The sequence below is a fragment of the Lynx rufus genome, unplaced genomic scaffold (assembly GCF_022079265.1).
Source record: "Lynx rufus isolate CCGP_SWC_20201006 ecotype Redwood Valley unplaced genomic scaffold, mLynRuf1.p SCAF_4, whole genome shotgun sequence".
Lineage (NCBI taxonomy): Eukaryota > Metazoa > Chordata > Mammalia > Carnivora > Felidae > Lynx > Lynx rufus.
The window spans coordinates 7,963,928-7,986,897 of NW_025814856.1; the positions used below are offsets into that span (position 1 = coordinate 7,963,928).

The following is a 22,970-nucleotide window of genomic DNA, read 5'->3' on the forward strand; positions in this document are numbered from 1 at the left end:
AGAAATAACGCAACTTATAAATGAGAGGAAATGAAATAAGCTCACTGAGGTATGGGCAATTGGAGGGCATGAGAAGACCTAAAAATAAACCCCATAATGAACCAGGTAGTGACCTGTTGGATGAGGAGACAGAGAGGTACCAGAAAGGGATAAGTACCGAGATAACAACTAGAACAAATACGTGAGCCTGAAGTTCTAAAAATAACGCAGAGGGGCGCCTGGGTGGCGCAGTCGGTTAAGCGTCCGACTTCAGCCAGGTCACGATCTCACGGTCCATGAGTTCGAGCCCCGCGTCAGGCTCTGGGCTGATGGCTCAGAGCCTGGAGGCTGTTTCCGAGTCTGTGTCTCCCTCTCTCTCTGCCCCTCCCCCGTTCATGCTCTGTCTCTCGCTGTCCCAAAAATAAAATAAAAAAAACTTAAAAAAAAAATAAAAATAAATAAAAATAAAAATAACGCAGAATACATATCTCATGAGAACACAGCCTACAAAACAATCTGTGTAATCGTAAAACCTTATGATGCCTAGAAAAAAAGGATCTCCTAGGAGAAAAAGTATCCTAGTATCCACACGTTGGTTTCTAAGACTCTGATGTAATAAAAATCGCCAAGGTTTCTTGGAGAGATGACTGATTTTAGGGCGCTGGGAGGGGGAGGGGGAATCCAGGCACACCTCCTCCTGTTACATTTCATTTGATCGTGCTTTGCACACACTGCACGCCTTGTAAACTTGGGCCTTGTGGCAACCCAGCACCAAGCAAGTCCTTTGGCACCATTTTTCCAACAGCATTTGCTCGCCTCATGTCTCTGTGTCACACTTGGGCAATTCTCATATTTCAAACTTCATTTTTAAAAATTTTATTTTAACGTTTGTTTTTGAGAGAGAGAGCGCGCGAGACAGAGCACGAGCAGTGGAGGGGCGGCGGGGGGGGGGGGGGAGGAGACACAGAATCTGAAGTAGGCTCCAGGCTCTGAGCTCTCAGCCCAGAGCCCAATGCGGGGCTCGAACCCATGAACTGTGAGATCGTGACCTGAGTTGAAGTCTGATGCTTAACCAACTGAGCCGTCTGGTCACCCCTAAAATTTTATTTTAGAAAGAGCACATGAGTAGGGGAGAGTGGCAGAGGGCATTTTCTTTTTAATTCATTAAAATTTATTATTTATTTATTTTTTTGAGAGAGAGAGAACATGAGCAGGGGAGGGGCAGAGAGAGAGAGAGAGAGAGAGAGAGACACGGAATCCGAAGCTGGCTCCAGGCTCCGAGCCGTCAGGACAGAGCCCTACCTGGGGCTCGAACTCATGAACGGTGAGATCGTGACCTAAGCCGAAGTCAGATGCCTAACTGAGCCACCCAGGCGCCCCCAAAGGAAATGTTTTTGAAGGAAATTAAAAGTGTTAACTCCAGTGAACAGATGAATGATAGGAAGCGAAACAGCCTGTTGGTGATTCGGGAGAAAGTTTGGTCTGGATAGAAGATCAAACCAGCCACAGCATTAGCTTAAGCCTAAGCCCAACCCAGAGCAAGGCCCTCACCCTTTTCAGTTCCAGGAAGGCTCAGAGAGGCGAGGGAGCTGCAGAAGACGAGTTCGACGCTAGCACAAGTTAGTGCATGAGGTTACATCTCCAGCCCATCACAGTGGAAGTTGAAGCAGGTGCTGATGTAGAAGCTGCAGAAAGTCATCCAGAGAGATCTAGCGAAGCCGATTGATGAAGGTGGTGACACCAAACGACGCATTTTCATGTAGACAAAGCAGCCTTCCATTGGAAGATGCCATGTAGGACTTCCATAGCTAGAGAGGAGAAGTCAACGCCTGGCTTCAAAGCTCCAAAGGACAAGCTGACTTGTTAGGGACTAACGCAGCTGCTGACTTGCATTTGAGGCTGATGCTCATTTACCATTCTGAAAATCCAAGGGCCCTTAAGAATTGCGCTAAATCTGTTCCATCCGTGCTCTGTAAATGGAACAAGCGAGACTTGTTGACAGCACGTGTGTTTCCAGTACAGCTTACTGACTATTTTAAGCCCACTGTTGAGACCCACCGGTCAGAAAAAGAAAGGTTCCTGGTCACCTGAGACAGAGATGCGCGGTGAGGTTAATGTTCTTTTCGTGACCGTTAACACCACATCCATTCCGCAGCCGACGGATCAAGAAATAATTTCAACTTTCGAGTCTCGTCAATTACGAAACGCATTTCATTAAGGCTGCCGTAGATCGATTCCTCTGATGGATCTGGGCGAAGCAAATTGAGAATCCCTCAGAAAGGATTCGCCATGTAGGTGCCATTACATTACGAATCACATCGTGGGAAGAGGTCAGAATATCAACATGAGCAGGAATTTGGAAGAAGTAATTCCAAACTTTGTGGATGGTTTTTGAGGGGTTCAAGACTGGGGTGGAGGAGGTTAACTGCAGGTGTGGTGGGAACAGCAAGAGAACTCGAATCAGAAGTGGAGCCTGAACGTGGGACTGAATTGCTGGGATCTCATGATAAAACTCGGAAGGATGAGCAGCTGCCTCTTCTGGGTGAGCAAAGAACATGGTTTCCTTAGATGGAACCCACCTTTGGTGAGGAGGCTGTGAAGACCTGGAGACCACTGAAACGACAACAGGGGATTTCGAATGTGACATAGACTTCAAACGTGGTTGATAAAGCTGCGGCAGGATCCGGGAACACGGACTCCAGTTTTGGGAGCAGTAGTTCTGCTGTGGGTAAAATGCTGCCGAACAGCATCGGCATGAAAGGAAGAGTCAGTCGATGGCAGGAAACTTCACTGGTGTCTTACTTCGAGAAAGTTCCACAGCCCCCTTCAACAAACACCACCCTGACGAGTCCGCAGCCGTCCACACACCAAGGCAAGGCCCCGCACCAGCGAAGAGATGACAGCTCGTCGAAAGCTCAGACGGTGGTTAGCATTTTTTAGCCATTCATTTTTTCAGCAGTTTTTTGTTTGTTTGTTTTTTTTATTTTTTTAATTTATTTTTATTTTTTTATTTTTTATTTATTTTATTTTATTTATTTTTATTATTTTTATTTTATTATTTTTTAATTTTTTTATTTTTTTTAACGTTTTATTTATTTTTGAGACAGAGAGAGACAAAGCATGAACGGGGGAGGGGCAGAGAGAGAGGGAGACACAGAATCGGAAGCAGGCTCCAGGCTCTGAGCTGTCAGCCCAGAGCCCGACGCGGGGCTGGAACTCACGGACTGCGAGATCGTGACCTGAGCTGAAGTCGGATGCTTAACCGACTGAGCCACCCAGGTGCCCCTTCAGTAGTTTTAAACTAAGGTACGTATGTTGTTTTCGATCCTCACTTTACCGAATCTCTCTGAGGTATGCCTGTATAACCGATGTTCCCCGGGGGCATCTTTGGATGCCAGCACGTATGACGGAGGGACACGGAGCCAACTTAAAGAGCTCCCCGTGGCCAGCGCTGGATCAGGTTGAGCAACAGAGTGAATGGCGTAATACGGGGATGTAACCCAAAGTACAAAATACGTGTCCGTGATCCATAGGGTTGTAAATGCATCATTCGATAAATAAGTAGACGTAAATTAATGCATGCAGGAGAAAAGTAAATCTCCCATGTAGAAGAATTCCAAATGGAATATTACTTGGCAACCAAAAAGAGTGAAATCTTGCCATTTGCAACTACGTGGATGGAACTGGAGGGGATTATGCCAAGTGAAATTAGAGAAAGACAAGTAGCATATTTGTCACTCCTATGTGGAATTTAAGAGACAAAACAGATGAACCTAAGGGAAGGGAAGCAAAAATAATATAAAAACAGGGAGGGGGACAAAACAGAAGAGACTCAGAAACATGGAGAACAAACTGAGGGTTGCGGGAGGGGTTGTGGGACGGGGGATGGGCCAAATGGGGAAGGGGCACTGAGGAATCTCCTCCTGAAATCATTGCTGCACCATGTGCTAACTAACTTGGGTATAAATTAGAAAATTTAATTAAATTCATTCACGGGGGGTGAGGCGTAAGTGCCACTCCTTACGTGTAACGAAGAAGACTTGGCAAAGAGTATAGTATGAAGAGGGGAGGTGAGAATAACTTTATAACCTAGCTAGAAGGACGACCTGTGTCTGGTGACCAAGGTCAACACAGCCGGTGATAAGTCATGTCGAGAGAACGTACCCTTGACACGACGTGATGAAAACGGCACTTGGCCTGTGTGGTCTCCCCCCACCCCCCCCCAGCCGCCTCCCCAAACCCACGATTCTAGTCTAATGATGAGAAAGCGCTTCAGAGACATCCCCGTGGGGCACTTTGCAAAATCCCCGAGCAGTACTCGTCAAAACTCTCCAGTTAGGCAACAAGGAGACTCGCACAGCGAGGAACCTGAGCAGATGGAGGCCGAAGGTAATGTGACATCCTGAATCTGCTCCTGGGACAGACAAGCGGCCCCACGGAAAAACTAAGGGCAATTGAATAAGGTGTGGACGTTGTTCGTAACTATCGGTACCAGTCCATTAAGTGTAACGCATTCCCCATACTAATTAATGTAAGATGGGCTCACATATAGGGGGTTCTGGGTGGCTCAATCCATTAAGCGTTCAACTTCGGCTCAGGTCATGATCTCGTGACTTGTGGGTTCGAGCCCCGCGTCGGGCTCAGTGCTGACAGCTCAGAGCCTGGAGCCTGCTTTGGATTCTGTGTCTCCCTCTCGCTCTCTGCCCTTCCCCCGCTCGCACTCTGTCTCTCTCTCTCTCAAAAGTAAACATTAAAAAAAAAAAAGAAAAAAAGATGGGTACACGTATGTGACCACTCCCTGTACTATCTTTGAAAATTTTCTCTGAATCAAAAATAATTAGAAAAGTAAGTGAATAAAATCATTAGAAAACAGCAAGTTTTGGGACACCTGGGTGGCTCAGTCAGCTAAGTGTCTGACTCTTGATTTCGGTTCAGGTCATGATCTCACAGTTCGTGGGATGAAACCCTGCCTCAGGCTCTGTGCTGACAGCGACAGTGTGGAGCCTGCTTGGGATTGTCTCCCTCCCTCTGTCTCTCTCTCTCTGCCCCTCTCCTGCTTACGCCCACACACTCTCTCCAAAAAAAAAAAAAAAAAAAAAAGAAAGAAAATAGCAAGTTTTATGAAAATTATGACAGGGTTGAGACCAAACATACCATTTGTATGTGAATGGGTTTAACAAACCTATGAAAAGAAAGATAGTTTTAATTTGGTTCACAAAACAATATCCAAATACATACTGTATACGGCAGACATGTCTACAATTAGAAGTTAGTAAGGCAAAAAATAAGGGACTGCACAAAGTATACCAGGGAAATATTTTTAAAAAGGGCAGGGATAGTGTTTCTGATGTAAGACAAAGTAGAAGTGAAGCCTAAGACATTTTAATGTGATAATGATGGACACTCTTTTTTGCTTCTAAATTTTTTTTAATGTTTGTTTATTTCTGAGAGCGAGACAGAGAATGTGAGCAGAGGGAGGGAGAAACAGAATCCGAAGCGAGCTCCAGGCTCCTAGCCGTTAGCACAGGGCCCGACGCGGGGCTCGAACTCACGGACTGCGAGATCATGACCTGAGCTGGGGCCGGCCGCTTAACCGACTGAGCCACCCAGGCGCCCCCCGCCCCGCCTGGAACTGTTTAAAATTACCGTTCAACAGCCTTGGGTGCAAGAGGGAAATCTACATGCAAATGACAAGTACCCAACCGAGGACTGGCAGGAGAGCAGAGATGTGGGCTAAGGGAGAAGATGCTAGGATACTACAGGCGCAGGTAGAAAGGGAGGCTGAACCATTTAATGAAAAGCCTCAGCTCCTCGAAACAGAGTAGGACGGTGGTTACCAGGGGACAGAGGCATTAGGGGGATGTAGTTTAAGGGTCCAGACTTGGAGCTGGAAGGCGAATGCTCTGGCGGTCCGCCGCACAGCACAGTGATTATGACCTGTATTCCAGACTTCAAAATTGAGAGGCTAGACCTTACGTGTAAAGGAATGATAGCTGTGTGACGTAAAAAGGAATGACAGCTGTGTGACGTCGTAGTGTTAACAAATGCTGAGGTGAAAGTTCTGCATGTTAATAAACGTATCAGATCAACGTGTCGTACCCCTTCACCTTACACAATGTTGTGTGTCAGATCTCAATTTTTTTAAAAAAAAAGTTCTTGTGTTCTGAAACCTACTCAGGCCATATCCTATATATACCTTTCCCATTTTCCAATGTAATGCTGCTGGGTTTTTTTTTTTTAATGTTTACTTTTGAGAGGGGGGCGAGGCAGAGAGAGGGGGAGACAGAATCCAAAGCAGGCTCCAGGCTCTGAGCTGTCAGCACAGAGCCCCAGGCGGGGGGCTCAAACTCACGGACTGCGAGATCGTGACCTGAGCTGAAGTCGGACGCTCTGAGCCACCCAGGCGCCCCAGAATCCTGCTGCTGTTACACAGTTTTATGGCTCAGTGGTATAGATAACAGTGATGGGCATTAGGGGTCATTACTATACGGTGTCTTCTGGTCAGAAATTTAGTCTCTACCAGGGTTCGGTAGGAAGCCAAGGTCATTTTTCAAATGGAAGAAAGTTCAGAAGTGAGTATTGTGAAATTTTAGGGGTCTGCCCTGTGATTCTCCTCTTTGGGGTTTCCCTAAGCTCCATACGGCATACTCTGGTACATCATCAGACCTATGTAAGAAGACCCGAATGGAAGGGCATTGCCCTGCAACGTGGACACGATGCAGAACTTTTTCTCTTCTGGTTCACACACAAAACTGGCATTCTTCTGTGTCTCCCAGTGAACAAGTCTGAGTGGCAGGCTCAGGTTTTTGTTTTTTTTTTTTTTAACGTTTGAGAGAGAAAGAACGGGCAGGGGAGGGGCAGAGAGAGAGAGAAAGAGAATTCCAAGTGGGCTCCGTGCCTGGCACAGAGCCCGATGCGGGGCTTGATCCCACGACCGTGAGATCGTGACCCGAGCCATTATCAAGAGTTGGACGCTCAACTGACTGAGCCACCCAGGCGACCCCAGGATCAGATGTTGGAGGGCAGTGCAGAGTGCAGCAACTTGTCCCCCATGCTGCAAGTGGTACATCATCCTGTTCTCAACCGAGACTGTAGAAAATCCACAAACGTGCACGACCCGTACACGCAGCATTTACACCCCAACATCTGATATGCGTGTGTCTGCGCTCTGTTTTGACATAGATAACGTCTTATGACCTAGCCCTAAGACAGGACGGTAAATGGACGTTGTTGTGACTTCCAAGTAAAGGAAAATGGGTTCCGATGAACTCTCCTGGCAGAGATGAGCAAAGAGCAGGTGCCATACCAAATGCCAGGGGCCGCCTTCGTACGCCCCAGTAACGACACCACATTTGGAAACCAGCGGTTATTAACATCCCAAACTATTTAAGTGTGTGATGTTCCAAGCTCGTTCCATAGTTTTGTTAACAAGCAAACATGTGAATTGAACAAGGAAGTGGTAAGGGGCGCCTGGGTGGCTCAGTGGGTTAAGTGTCTGACTCTCGCGATCAGCTCAGGTCACGATCTCATGGTTTGTGGGATGGAACATTGCTCTCGGACGTGCGCTGGGTGTGGAGCCTGCTTGAGATGCTCTCTCACCCTCTTCCTCCGCCCCTCTCCTCACGTGTGTGCGTGCTCTCTCTCTCAAAATAAATAAATACTAAAAAAAAAAAAATGGTTAAAAAAACCCCTGTATCAGGTAGGTCTCTGATAGAACTTATCCCTGTTCATTCCTCCCTGGATGCAGTTACCTCTGGGTTATTATCTTGGTTGGGCAAACAGATCAAGAAGCATCCGTTTAGCCTTTCCCACCGGAATGTGCCTCAACAAGTGTGTTAGGAAACCAGCGTAGGTATTTTGCCAGTTAACAAGTACATCTGTATTTTATTTATTTATTTATTTATTTATTTATTTATTTTAATTATTTACTTGAAAAAATTTTAATGTTTATTATTTTTTTTTTACAGTTTTTTTTTTTAATTTTTTTTTTCAACGTTTATTTATTTTTGGGACAGAGAGAGACAGAGCATGAACGGGGGAGGCGCAGAGAGAGAGGAAGACACAGAATTGGAAGCAGGCTCCAGGCTCTGAGCCATCAGCCCAGAGCCCGACGCGGGGCTCGAACTCACGGACCGCGAGATCGTGACCTGGCTGAAGTCGGACGCTTAACCGACTGCGCCACCCAGGCGCCCCTAATGTTTATTTTTGAGAGAGAAAGAGAAAGAGAGCGCGCGGGCACAAGTGGGGCAGGGGCAGCGAAAGACACACACACACAGACACACCCAGAATCCGAAGCAGGCTCCGGGCTCCGAGCTGTCAGCACAGAGCCCAACGTGGGGCTTGAACTCACAGACCACGGGACCATGACCTGAGCTGAATGAAGTCGGACACTCAACTGAGCCACCCAGGCGTCCCAAGAAACATGCCCAGATACAGGCACAGAAGCTTTACTCACATACACCAGAAACTGGAAGCAACTGGGAGGCCCCTCAGAAGGTGAATGGATAAACAACTTGTGATACATTCAAATAACGGACTGTTATTCAGTGATGAAATGAAATGAGCTCTCAGAGAAGATATGGGAGGGGCGTCTGGGTGGCCCAGTCGGTTAAGCGTCCGACTCCGGCTGGGGTTCATGGGTTCGAGCCCTGCGTCGGGTTCTCTGCTGTCATCGCGGAGCCTGCTCTGCATCCTCTGTCTCCCTCTCCTTCTCTCTGCTCCTCCCCTGCTCGCCCCCTCTTTCTCTGTCTCAAAAATAAACATTAAAAAAAAAAACCACAGGGAAAACCTTAAAAACATACTAAGTGAAAAAAAAAAATCCCATCCCAAAAGGCTACATTCTGTATAATTCCAACTGTTTTGTATTCTGGAGCAGGGAAAACTATGCCACAGATTTGAAAAACGGGAGTAGGGGATTGGTGGGTAAGTAGGTGGAACAGAGATTTTTTGGACAGTGAGTGGTATTTAGAAAATGTGGTGATTGTGTATATATGACACCACGCATTTGTGAAGATTCACGGAAATATACAGCACAAAGAATGAACTATAACGGAAACTCGAGACTTCAGTTCATAATGACGTACCAGTATCGGTTCATGAATTAGAACAAATGCACCGCACTAATGCAAAATGTTAAAAATGGAGGAAACTGTGCGGAGGGGAAGGGAGAAGGGGTAGGTTGCCTCTTCTTGTCCATGATACTCAGTGTGATGTTCATTATCAAGTTGAGGAATTTCCGTTCTATTTCTAGAATGTCAGTAGTTTTTAAAATTTTTTAAATGTTTATTTTGAGAGAGAGAGAGCGTGAGTTGGGGAGAGGGACAGAGAGGGCGAGAGAAAGAGAGAGAGAGAGAGAGAGAGAGAGAGAGGAAATCCTAAGCAGACTCCATGCTCAGAACAGAGCCAGATGTGGGGCTTGATCCCACAACCCTAGGATCATGACCTGAGCTGAAATCAAGAGTTGGGACACTCAACCAACTGAGCCACCCAGGTGCCCCAGTAGTTTTTTTTTTTTTTAATCAGCAGTGGAGGGTTGGATTTGTCAAATGCTTTTTCTGCATCTGTTGATATGATCCTATGCTTTTTTTCTTCTTTAGCCTGTTGGTGTGAATTACTTTGATTTTCATATGTTGATCTACCCTTGCATACCTGGAATAAACTGCATTTGGTCATGGTGTATGGTTCTTTTTATACATTGTTAGATTCAACTTGCTAATATATTATTTTTTTATTTTTTTGAAATAATTTTTTAACATTTATTCATTTTTGAGAGACATCGTGAGCAGGGGAGGAGCAGAGAGAGAGAGAGAGAGAGAGAGAGAGAGAGAGAGAGACAGAATCCGAAGCAAGCTCCAGGCTCCCCAACTGTCAGCACAGAGCCTGATGCAGAGCTCGAACCCACAAATTGTGAGATCATGACCTGAGCCGAAGTCACGCAACCAATTAAGCCACCCAGGCACCCTAAATTATTTTATTTTAGAGCAAACATGCACTAGGGGGACGGTGGAGAGGGAGAGAGAGAGAGATGGAGGGAGGAGAGACAGCCTTAAGCAGGCTTCATGTTCAGTGTGGAGCCCTACATGGTGCTCAACCCCATGACCCTGGGATGGCCCCAAATCAAGAGTTGGACGCTCAATTGACTAAGCCACAATTTGCTAATATATTATTATTTTTGCATTTATGTTCATGAGAATGTTAATCTGAATTTCTCCTTTCTTAAAATGTCTTTATCTGGTTTTGGTATTAAAGTAATTGTGGCCTCTCTAACTTAGGGAGTGTTCCCTCTGTTTCTAGTTTGTGGAAAAGAATGAAGACAATTGAGATAATTCTTCCTTAAGTGTTTATTAGGATTCACCAGTGAATTCACCTGGGTGTGGTGCTTTCTTTTTTTGGAAAGTAGTTATTGGTTCAATTACTTTAATAGCTACAGGTCGTGTGTGTGTGTGTGTGTGTGTGTGTGTGTGTGTGTGTGTGTGTGTGGTTTGGGTCAAAAGTTATTCATAATGTTCCTTTGTCATCCTTTTAATTCTCATGAAATGAGCTGTGATGACCTCTCCTTCATTTATGATATTAACAGTTTGTTTTCTCTTTTTTTTATTGACTACCCTGCTTAGAGCTTTATCAATTTCATTGATTTTTTTTTTTCAAATAAACATCTTTGATGAGGTGCCTGGGTGGCTCAGGTGGTTAAGCATCCGACTTTGGCTCAGGTCATGATTTCATGGTTTGTGGGTTCAAGCCCTGCGTCAGGCTCTGGGCAGCCTGGATCCTGCTTCAGATTCTGTGTCTCCCTCTGTCTCTGACCCCCCCTTTGCTTGTGCTCTCGCTCTCTCTAAACAAAACAAAACCATTAAAAAAATCTGTTTTACTGATTTTTTTCTACTGATTTCCTGTTTTTAATTACACTGGTTTGGGTTTTATTTTTTCTGACTCCTCTTTCTCTAGTTTCCAAAAGTTGAGGATTATTTTCTTTTCTAATGTGTGCATTCAAGTGCTATCAGTTTCTCCCCCAAGCACTGCTATTAACTGCAACCCACACGTAAGTGTGGGATAGATTTCCATTTTCCATCAGCTGCAATTTTTTAAAGTTTTTTTTTTAATTTCTGCACCCAACACGGGGCTCAAATGACCCTGAGATCAAAGTCACATTCTCTTCCAACTGAACTAGCCAGGTGCCCCAGATGAAATATTTAAAATTTTCTCTTAAGAAGTGTGTGGCTCAGGGGTGCCTGGGTGGCTCGGTCGGTTGAGCGTCCGACTTTGGCTCAGGCCACGATCTCGCATTTTAGGAGTTCAAGCCCCGTGTTGGGCTCTGTACTGACAGCTCAGGGCCTGAGACCTGCTTCAGACTCTGTGTCTCTCCTTCTCTCTGCCCCTCCCTTGTTCATGCTCTGTTTGTCAGTAATAAATAAACGTTTAAAAAATATTAAAAAGAAGCGTGTGGCTCAGTCTTCAACATTTGGTGGTTTTCCAGCTATCTTTTCTGCTACTGATTTCTAGTTTAAATCTGTCGTGTTCTGACAGCATCCTTTGTAGGGCTTCTGGTCTTAATTTTTTTACAGGTGTGTTTTAGGGCCCAGAATGTAGCTGGTACTTGTTCCATCGTTAGTTTGAGATGAATGTCTATCCTGCTGCTGTTGGATGAAATCACCTATCAATATCACATAAGACCAGTTGATTGATGGTCCTTCTCTCTTCAACAATGTATTTACCAATTTTCTGCCCGCTGGATCTGCCAGTTACTGACAGAGTGAGGTTATAGTTGTGGATTCGTCTTTCTGTGCAGTTCTGTGTATTCTGCATCAGTTACTCTGACAATGTTGTTTGGCATATGGCATATTAAGGTTTATTGGGTCTTCCTGGAGAATCGGCAGATTCCCTAGTATGTAATGCCCTTCTTTCTCCCAGATAATCTTCCTTGTTCTGAAGTTGGCTTTGTGTGAAACTAACAGTTTTTTTAAAATTCATAGCCCGGTCATTCAGAGTCTCTCCTGTACCGGAGTCTTGTATTGATGACTGTTTTCTCTCTTCAGAATGTGTTGTCTCTTCCCTTTCAGGATGCCTTCCAGTTTTTGCTTGAAAGCCAGACATGATGTATCAGTTAATAAGATTTGGGGAAAATTGGCCTTTAATGGGAGGTTTTATGTGTTGTTGAATAGGAGCTAGACTATGTCGAATGTTCACTGTTAACTGTAGGTATCCGGGGCTACAGTACCTTCCGGTGTCCTTGTATTTTTCTCCCCAGGGGTTTTGGGTATCCCAGCAACTCAATCTTAAGTAGAGTCCGTGTCTTGCAGCTTTCTGTGTTAATCACACTGGGGCCCTGCTGATGCGATGGTAAGGTATTTGGGAGGGAAAATGTTCTGTTCTGTTATGATGATGAAGCCTGTGATGTTTTGATGGCACAGAATCCCTGGACTATGAAAATTTCCTCCCCGTTAGTCAGAGGAAAGGTGCAGAGGGCTCGAGTTGTCTGGTTGTTCTTGCCCCAATCAGATAATGTGTTGGCAAATTCGTTTTCTTTTTTTTTTTTATTTTATTTTATTTTATTTTTTTTAATTTTTTTTTCCCAACGTTTATTTATTTTTGGGACAGAGAGAGACAGAGCATGAACGGGGGAGGGGCAGAGAGAGAGGGAGACACAGAATCGGAAACAGGCTCCAGGCTCTGAGCCATCAGCCCAGAGCCCGACGCGGGGCTCGAACTCACGGACCGCGAGATCGTGACCTGGCTGAAGTCGGACGCTTAACCGACTGCGCCACCCAGGCGCCCCCAAATTCGTTTTCTTTGAAGGGCGGTTTAAGTTACAGAAAACAGACTGCATTGTGTACGTATCAAAACATTTCTTCCTGTTTCCTGCACAAAACACGAGGCAATTTAAAAAAAAAATTTTTTTTTAATATTTATTTTTGAGAGAGAGAGAGACAGCACAAGTGGGAGAAGGGCAGAGATAGAGACACACGGAATCCAAAGCAGGCTCCAGGCTCTGAGCTGTCAGCACAGAGCCTGACACGGGGCTTGAACTCATGAACCGTGAGATCATGACCTGAGTGCAAGTCAGACGCCCAGCGGAGTGAGCCACCCAGGCGCCCTGAGGCATTTTTTTCTGATCTTCACGGTGAGAAACCGGTTTGGCTCCTGCAGGAAGAATTTATGAATTGTGGGGAGCCCTCCAAGACCGGGTTCCCCAAACCATTTGGTTCTCAAGGTAGGCTATACTCAAGCAACTCCTCTCTTGGAGTTTGTGTTCCTACAGGTTAGCGGCTGAAGTGGTTTCTGCTCCCAGTTTATCAGTCAGGCACTTGGGAAAGCAGGGCAAGTGTAAGTGGGTTCAGGTGGCTGGAGTAAAGGGGGAAAAGCAGGTAGAGCCTTTAATGTGTCAAGGAGTTGGGGCTGTGGGTTTTCAAGGCTTGACCCTCCTACCATGGGCCCAGAGAGAAAAGGGGCATATGTGAACCGTCTTAGGTTCGTTGCCTATTGTGGGCTAGGCAGGGTGAGGGGGCACCTAAAGCCAATAGTCAGACATCAAAAACATAGTGTCTTTAGTAAAGTTCACTCCCTGGTGGCTGTTCACTGAATTGTGCCCCATCACATTTACGCAAAGTTGAATTTGAACATGAATTTTAAAAGCCATGTGACAAACACAAGCAACATGTTCTTACCAAGATGAGGAAACCTTGGGGCACCTGGGTGGCTCAGTCGGTTAGGCGTCCGACTCTTGGTTCTGGCTCAGGTCATGATCTCCTGGTTCATGAGATCAAGCCCTGCTCTGGGCTCTGTGCTGACAGCTCTCGCTCTCTCTCTCTCTCTCTCTCCCTCTCCCCCTCCCCTGCTTGCGCTCTCTCCCTCTCAAAACATTAAAAAAAAAAAGCGCCTAGGCGGCTCAGTCGGTTAAGCATCCCAACTTCGGCCCAGGTCATGATCCTGGGCTTTGTGGGTTTGAGCCCCACGTCGGGCTCTGTGCTGACAGCTCAGAGCCTGGAGCCTGCTTCAGAGTCCGTGTCTCCCTCTCTCTCTGCCCCTCCCCTGCTTCCAGTCTCCCCAAAATAAACAAACATTTAAAAAAATAACAAAAAAAAAAAGATGAGGGATCTTTGAAAAAGCATTGGAATCTAGTCATCCCAAGGTTTTGGGAGAGATTCGGGTATATCAATAGGCTTCTGGAGCTCTGGTTATTTTAGTAGTGTTGTTGGTTATCGTCATCTGTTGTCTCCTTTGTTGTTATTGGTGGCACTTTGCCGGTGTTGTGTACCCACATGCAGCAAGCAGCCCCTTCAAGGGAACAGAACTCTCCCTGCCTGGCCAGTAAACCGCCCAAAGCCAAGTAGTCGGCTGCCACAGCTACCAGTTTTCCTCCACCCAAAGCCTCTAAAGCATTAGCTGTCCGCGGTAGGTGCTTAGAGCGTTTGGACACTTTTTCATTGGGACCCGTGATGAGAGTCTGTTGAATGACACCATACGTGCCCCAGACATGGACAGTGACTTCCCTGACAATGACTGCACGAGTGCAGTTGGTACAAAGACATCCCGTCTGTGTTGCGGTGGCCCTGAGGTCGTTGTGGAAAAGGGAGCCCAAAATGTTGACACGCGGGGTACAGAGTGCGGGTGATGCTAGGAGGAAGGTCCAGGGGTGGGATGTGAGAGTGGGCACTATTGTAACTGCACAGGCCCATGAAAATGACCATTTTCACATGAAGGTCATGTACAGAAAGGCCTCTAGTCACAAGGTGCCAACAAACATGATGACAAAAACGAGATCATGGGCCCCAAAACCGAGGGTGGAGTCTAAGGCCTTGAGCAGCAGGAAGACCCATTTAGAAGACATCAAGGTTTGTCTAAATGAGCCTTTCTGGCTTCCGTGAGGGCTGTGGCCTGAGCTTATAGGAGGCAAGCCCCACACCTGATGGCTGGAGGGGAGGTGGGCAGGGGGATGGGCAAATAAATAAATAGGCAAGCCCCAATGAATGCCTTTTGCAAGGGTCCGGTGGTCCGGGGTTTTTTCCTTCCTCCCCTTTTTTTTGAGAAAGGAGTTGATCACATCAGTGTCTGGAGTGAATGAGTCCTTGCGTTTTGGTGTCATCAGTGGCATGTGTGTTAGGGTGAGTGAGTCATGTCTCAGTACCTAACACGGTCTGGTCATAGGAAGCAGCCCTGCGTAGGAGATAAGGGGCCGCATACAGTCTATTTTCCACTGGCTATAGCCCCCTCCTTGGCCTGGGAATTACGTCCACTGTTTATATTACCAGTGGTGTGATTTTTTTCACAATAGGTGCTCCGGTCGGTCACTGTTTTAGCCATGTCAGAGGAAGTCCTGTGCCTTCTGCCTAGAGCTTTAGGGTAGAGCGGGGGGGGGGGGGGGGGGGGGTTGGGGGGGGGTCTCCGTGGTTTCATATTTCATGGGCACACAGGGCCAAGTTTAATATTAGTATGTCTGAGATGTTAGCAGGAGTCTCAGAAACTGGAGTTAATTTATTGCCCTGAGTATCGAAAAAGCCTCTGTAGTTTGAAGTTTATGTATGTACGGAGTTAGCAGGGACCCTGACTTGTACTTGCATCGTTGTGATTCAGGATATTCCTAGCGTTCTTTATCCCAAAGGGGGCAACCTTGGATAAGGAGTGGTTTCTGGTGGTGGGACCAGACAGAAGGTCACTGGCGACGGTCAAAGGATGTATAAAAATGGGCAGGTGAGTTGCGCTCCTGGCCAGCGCGTCCTGTAGCGCTAGCGTGACCGCCTGGAATCGATCTGCGCAGTCTTTGATCAGGGACAGCCTCTCTGATCTGGGGACAAAGTATTTCTGCAGTTGACTTCCTTCATCAGGTGTGATGGCAGCACAGGGTCCATCAAGTACACAAACTCTCCCGGTCACTCACGTGGTCCCAGGGGCCTCCCCAAATGGCCAGTGAGTCTAGAAAAGGGGTGGCCTCCTCGAGAACGATTACATCATTTGGAGCACAGGGGAACACACCTTCTCCCGGAGGTGGGATATGCGAGAAGGCCCGTTTCTTCCTGTCCCATAGGTACCGAGATCTTTTCAACGAGGAGGTCTCTGTGGGAAAGCAGGCCTGGACTCGGGCCCCAAGGCAAAATGAAAGCCTGGCTGCGTGGGACCGTCAGCTCAGGGCCTGCGAGAGCCTCCGTGTCCAGAAGACTGTGTACTGCCCGCAGGGGCTGTTCTATTCTGTTAGCATACAGACTGTATTAAAACAGTTAATAAAATGTTTTCAGAAACAACATTTCGACAGATGCACTGCTTTTAATCACATACGCTCGAACATACTCGAAACCGTACCGAGGAATTATGCACAGCTGGGAGCAAAGGGAACCCTCCTCCATAACCTGCCTGACGGGAGGAAGGCGCCAGTCCTCCAGGGAAGGGCAGGGTCAGGGCAGGTGCAGGAGCAGCGTCACCTTGGTTCTATGGACTGCGTCACCGTAGTGGAGTCAGGAATACACGGTCACTCGTGGTATTAGGACAAGGTGTTCACTGTGCAAATAAGAGCTTGTATGACTATAATCTGGAGAGGAGAGGAGAGTCTGAGCATCAGAGAATACTCCCAACCACGAAAGTTCAAATTAGTTGCCCGGTGGGCACATCCCCACAGTCCCCTAGACTGTGACGGACCTTTTATGTGGAGCGTGGGGAGGTATCTGTGGAAACCTATACCTCTGGGAAGATGGAAGTCAAGCAGTGAACTGGCTCTGAGGGCACTCTTGATTGGCAGGGCAGGGACTCGGGAACACAGGCTGCAAGCGGGTAGCCTCAAAGCTCCTGCGCATCCGTCCGTCTCTCTGTGTGGTGGCTCTGAAACCTGACGCCTCCTGTACCACCTTCCAGATCTCCTACAAGTGAGGCGACAGGTGAATTCTAACATGGAATCACAGAGGACACAGATTGTAGAAAATGTCTCATTCCCCAGGTGACAAAACAGAACGTGAGAGAGCCATCTCCCAATTCTGCATTTTATTATCCAGTGATAGGTCTGTCTTAATGCAAAGTGGATTATTCAGATTCCAGCCAGAAGGAATGACAAAGGGAACAGACATCAGGCTACAAGATAAACTCTGCATATTTGCAAACTTATGCCGTCTTTTTACTAACAGGGAAAACGGGATAAGGCTCTTTTGGCCAAAACAAGAATTGGTTTTCTCGTAAGAATGATGGAATGCATGATGGGTAAGGGATATCTGGCGGCTGACACAGGTGGCCAGCAGGAAAATCCCAACAAATGCCTCAGTGTCATTGATCCATGATTCAATTGAAACATCGTATAACAATTAACCCTGTTTAGAAACCACTTCACTTCACCCTTGGATCAAACGAGCTCAAGAATGGAAAGAGGTGTTACCAATTTATGGAGAAAACAATCATCTATTGCTTAAAGAGTATTTGCAGAATTCTCTCACCTCAGTGTTCATCGCTGGAAGCAAGCAGTAAATACCCCGAGTCCAGAGATCCGCCCTAAGAATGAGGCGCTGATCAAGACAATATATTTATAGCTTTTATAATGATTCTTTCATGTTGCAGTTTTCTGGAACACTATACACGGACTGATTTGTGTCAGGCCTTCTTAGATTTATCGTGTTTCTTTCCAGCGGGGATTTTCACACGTAAGGATGAAGAGCAAACGTTTCTCCCCGCACGGCTTACCTTCAGGAGGTTTCTACTCGGTGTGAGATCTTTCATGCCTTCGAAAGGAATTGGGACGACTGAAGGCTTTCCCGCATTCTTTACATTTGTAGGGTTTCTCTCCCGTGTGCATTCTCACGTGTCCTCGAAAGGTAGTGCGATAAATGAAGGCTTTCCCGCATTCCTTACACTCATAGGGTTTCTCTCCAGTGTGAGTTTTTTCATGTGTCCGGAAGGACGTGTAACAACTGAAGGCTCTTCCACACTGTTTACACTCGTAGGGCTTCTCTCCCGTGTGAGTCCTTTCATGGATGCGAAAGGAACTGGGGAAATTGAAGGCTTTCCCACACTCCTTACACTTATAAGGTCCATCTCCCGTGTGCATGATCATGTGCGTTCGAACGCTCGAGGGAGAAATGAAGGCTTTCCCACACTCTTTACACTTATAGGGTTTCTCTCCAGTGTGCTTTCTCACGTGTCCCTGAAAGGTGGTGCGATAAATGAAGGTTTTCCCGCACTCCTTACACGCGTAGGGTTTCTCCCCTGTGTGAGTCCTCTCGTGGATTCGAAAGGAACTGGGCCAACTGAAGGTTTTCCCACACTGTTTACACTCATAGGGCTTCTCTCCGGTGTGTGTCCTTTCGTGGGAGCGAAAGGAACTGGGGCAAATGAAGGCCTTCCCGCATTCCTTGCATTTGTAAGGCCCGTCACCAGTGTGCGTGATCATGTGCGTTCGAATGCTTGACAGAGAGATGAAGGCTTTCCCGCATTCCTTACATTCATACGGTTTCTCCCCGGTGTGAATTCTTTCATGTATTCGCAAACCCAGAGGAGAACTGAAGGTTTTCTCACACTGCTTACATGCGTACTGTTTCTCGGCGGCGTGAGTCCTTTCGTGTCTTCGAAAGGAGCTGGGGCAACTGAGGGCTTTTCCGCACTGCTGACACTCATAGGGCTTCTCCCCGCTGTGATTCCTTTCGTGTATTCGCAAACCTAGCGGGGACCTGAGGGATTTCCCACACTGTTTACACTGATAGGGTTTCTCTCCAGTGTGCGTCCTTTCATGTGTCCGCAGTGACGTGGAGCAACTGAAGGCCTTCCCGCAGTCCTTACACTTAAAAGGTCCATCTCCCGTGTGAGTTATCATGTGTCTTCGAAAAGTTGTGAGCCACGTGAAAGCCTTCCCACATTCCTGACATCCGTAGGGTTTCTCTCCAGTGTGAGTCCTTTCATGTCTGTGAACAGATTTGCGGTAACTGAAGGCTTTCCCACATTCCTTGCACTTATATGGCTTCTCTTCGTACTCACGGTACTCATATGGCCTGTGTCCACTGTGTGATCTGACGTGCCTAGTAAGGGATGAATGAGTCACAAAGACTTTTCCACACACGCCACAGTCACAGGGTTTTACTCCAGAAGGAGTTTTCGTGCTCAGATTAAGATCTGGAGTCTGGCCGGTGGTTTCTCCACACTGACGACCTTCAGGTGCTTTTACCCCAGACGGAGTTTTCTTGTTCAGATTAACATCTGGAATCTGGCTAATGGTTTCTTCCCACTGACGACCCTCTTTGCTTTCACAAGGTTTTCCTACCATGGGACTTCTGCAAAAATCGAGAAGCATACTATTAATGATGTCTTTGTTAATAACTCAGTAGGGTATTGGAATTATTTTTTTTTTAATTTTTTTTTTCAACGTTTATTTATTTTTGGGACAGAGAGAGACAGAGCATGAACGGGGGAGGGGCAGAGAGAGAGGGAGACACAGAATCGGAAACAGGCTCCAGGCTCCGAGCCATCAGCCCAGAGCCTGACGCGGGGCTCGAACTCACGGACCGCGAGATCGTGACCTGGCTGAAGTCGGACGCTTAACCGACTGCGCCACCCAGGCGCCCCTGGAATTATTTTTAAAAAACGTTTATTTCTGAGTGGGAGTGGGAGCAGGGGAGGGGTAAGGAGATGGGGGGACAAGGGTTCTGAAGTGGGCTCTGTGCTGACAGCAGAGAGCCTGACGTGGGGCTCGAACTCACGAAATTTAAGATCATGACCTGAGCTGAAGTCAGACACTTAACCAACTGAGCCACCCAGGGGTCCCTATCGGAATTACATTTTTATAATTGACAGCAAAATGAAGGTTTCCTGCCCTTTCTGAATAGACTGAGAAGTTGATATACTGAATGCTTTGTAAAGAGGACTTGACCACAGCTATTATGTAAACGGTGATTATTAACATACAAGGTTTCTTTATGCTGTTTCCAAGTGCACCATTCTGCAAACACTGAACCCCTATGTCACATTTAAGTAAATGTTTTCAGTGAAACAAATTTAAGGATAAATTTGAAGCTGAATAATTTGGTTTTTAAAAAATCATGACAGGGGCGCCTGAGTGGCTCAGTAGGTTAAGCATATGACTTTGGCTCAGGTCATGATCTCGCGGTTCATGAGTTCGAGCCCCACGTCGGGCTGTGTGCTAATAGCTCGGAGCCTGGAATCTGCTTTGGATACTGTGTCTCCCTCTCTATCTTCCCCTCCTCCGCTCATACTCTGTCTCTGTCTCAAAACTAAATAAACATTAAAAAAAAAATGACATAGCAGGATTCTCATGTGGGACACTGCTGTCTATTGTGCGACTCACCCTGTTTTCCTCCCCTGGGTTTTGCACCTGTATTCAGTGTCATGATCCTTCCATTTTTTCTCTAAAATGCAGACAGAAAAAAAAAAATCCAAATTATTAGAAATTATATAAAAATTACCAGATTTTATATCTATGGTGAGCTTAGCCTGACCAATGTACTCTTTTTCCACATGTCAGAACAAGATTGATGAGCAAGAAATACTTGTTCTCTAATGCCAAAGTTAAGTAAGAAAAAATATCATCAGGGTGCCTGGGTGGCTCAGTCGGTTGGGCGTCCGACTTCGGCTCAGGTCATGATCTCATGGTGAGTTCAAGCCCCGCTTCGGGCTCTGTGCTGACAGCTCAGAGCCTGGAGCCTACTTCAAATTCTGTGTCTCCCTTTCTCTCTGCCCCTCCCCCACTCATGCTCTGTCTCTCTCTCTCTCTCTCTGTCAAAAATAAATAAACATTAAAAAAAAGAAAAAAAAAGATCATCATCTTTACCTACTGAGGCCACGTTTCTGAAGGTTTCCCGCATCACATCTCTATAAAGTTTCTTCTGTGAAGAATCCAGTAAAGCCCACTCTTCCAGGGTGAAGTTCACAGCCACATCCTCAAAGGTCACTGAGTCCTAAAACATCACAAATATGTTTACAGCAGTATGCGTGGAGTCTGACAGCACTGGGGATCTATACTCAATTTACAGGAAGGTTATGTACGATCCTGCGATCTCCAAACATTTATGTCTTGCTCATGAGACACTTATTCTCTGTTCACACTTCCTCAGGAATTTAACAACGTCATGAACACATGCAAATTACTTACGCATTTTTACTGTGATCACTTTATTTTTTTTTTTTTTAGTTTTTTTTAACCTTTATTTATTTTTTAGAGACAGAGCATGAACGGGGGAGGGTCAGAGAGAGAGGGAGACACAGAATCCAAAACAGGCTCCAGGCTCTGAGCTGTCGGCACAGAGCCCGACGCGGGGCTTGAACTCACAGACCCTGAGATCATGACCTGAGCCAAAGTCGGACGCTCAACCGACTGAGCCACCCGGGTGCCCCTACTGTGATCACTTTAAATGTTACTGTTCTCTAATGGCAGGGTCTAGAAGCACCTTGGAGAAATGAGAGAAAGGCTATACACATGAAACAAGTATTATTTTAAGCACACCAATTCCTTTTGAGAAAAACTCCTCTCCTTCCTTATTACCTACCATTTAACTCAGCACTCCATGATGCACGGGGTCAGATCTGCAGGAGGGTTTTAATGAATAAAACACAGTGAAGAACCGGAAGCTGTTTCTTCTAGTCCCATCACCAAACCTGACAGTCCAGGAGGCCTGTGGAAATCCAACATGTAACAAGGATCAGTTTGTCACATCGGCCTGAGGCACTCCAGGCCATCAGGAGGAGCCAGAGGTAGCTGGATAAATGAACATACTCTCATCGAGAAGCAGCACTTTTAACTTGTGTGATATTTATCACACTCGGTTTTTCCATTCTCTCCCTGACCCACTTCCCGGAGCCGGTGCGTTACTCAGAAGTTAGGGGCTAGATAACCCAGCACGACAGGACATGCTCAAAAGGCATGACCGTTTAGATCTCCCCGAAGACCCTATACACATGAGCCTCGGGGCTGCCTCTCAGTTTTTAGGACACATCCTGAGATGAGAAGGTGTCAGAAGAGCTCTTTCTGGCCAAACCGTAACCGTGTACTCTGGCCCACGCTGACCTCGAGGAACAGGCTAAGAACTACAGGTCGCGAGGGAGTCCATGGGCGTCCACGATGGTTTGACTGTGAATCTGCTGATGATTATCAAGTAGGTAAAGGATTCTGCGGTGCTTTCCTCCGAAAGAACATAAAATCTCCACTGTCCCAACTTCGGGAGGAAGTTTCCCGACCGGCCACACGAGAGGCAGCGCCCGCGGCTTCTCTCGTTTATGCGCGGAGTGTGATGCGCGGGGGCGGAACAGCCCGGACCCAAGCAGAGGAGTCCCTAAGCTGATGGCAGTACATCCTGCCAATAGGGTGTGAAAGAGTCGATTTCATAATTGGCGTCTGCGGGGAGGAAGGCAGGCCTCTCAAGCAGGATGAAGCGGCTTGAGGGCGCAAGGAAAGCACGTGGAGTTTTTTTTTTTTTTTTTTAATCAGGTTACGGGGGGACTAAAAGTTCACACACAAGGGTAGGGGCTCCTGTGGACTGAATCTCTTGCCATTGCCAAAGCAGGAAGCACTAAGGCTTTCTTACTGCCTCGGACAGATGTGGACCACAAGAGGAAGAAGGAGGGATGAGCTTCCAAGTTGGGAGCAAGCATCAAAAACGAGTCAGAATGCAGAAAAATGAACCTGGACCACTTCCTTACACCAGACACAAAAATAAACTCAAAATGGATGAAAGATCTAAATGTAAGACAGGAAGCCATCAAAATCCTCGAGGAGAAAGCAAGCAACGTCTCTGACCTCGGCCGCAGCAACTTTTTACTCAACACGTCTCTCGGAGGCAAGGGAAACCAAAGCAAAAATGAACTACTGGGACCTCATCAAAATAAAAATCTGCACGGCAAAGGAAACAATCAGCAAAACTAAAAGGCAACCGACGGAACGGGAGAAGATGTCTGCAAATGACATATCAGATAAAGGGTGAGTATCCAAAATCTATAAAGAACTTCTCAGACTCGGCACCCCCCAAAAAACAACTAATCTAGTGAAGAAATGGGCAAACGACATGAATAGACACTTTTCCAAA

General features: G+C 46.6%; 1 protein-coding gene across 2 annotated transcripts; it reads right to left on the reverse strand.

Moving 5' to 3' along the window:
* Nucleotides 1-16,222: 16,222 nt before the first annotated feature.
* On the reverse strand, nucleotides 16,223-21,639 carry LOC124524667 (zinc finger protein 709-like). Of its 2 annotated transcripts, none has more exons than XM_047097034.1 (6): nucleotides 21,438-21,639; nucleotides 20,723-20,849; nucleotides 20,240-20,300; nucleotides 17,629-19,208; nucleotides 16,603-16,820; nucleotides 16,223-16,495 (listed from the first exon to the last, which is right to left on the reverse strand). In XM_047097034.1, exons 1-4 carry the CDS (start codon nucleotides 21,438-21,440, stop codon nucleotides 17,642-17,644), a joined length of 1,758 nt encoding a protein of 585 aa, XP_046952990.1. In that variant the 5' UTR covers nucleotides 21,441-21,639; the 3' UTR covers nucleotides 16,223-16,495; nucleotides 16,603-16,820; nucleotides 17,629-17,641. The 2 variants fall into 2 exon arrangements, with proteins under 2 accessions (XP_046952990.1, XP_046952989.1); XM_047097033.1 differs by having other exon boundaries at nucleotides 17,385-19,208.
* Nucleotides 21,640-22,970: the final 1,331 nt, after the last annotated feature.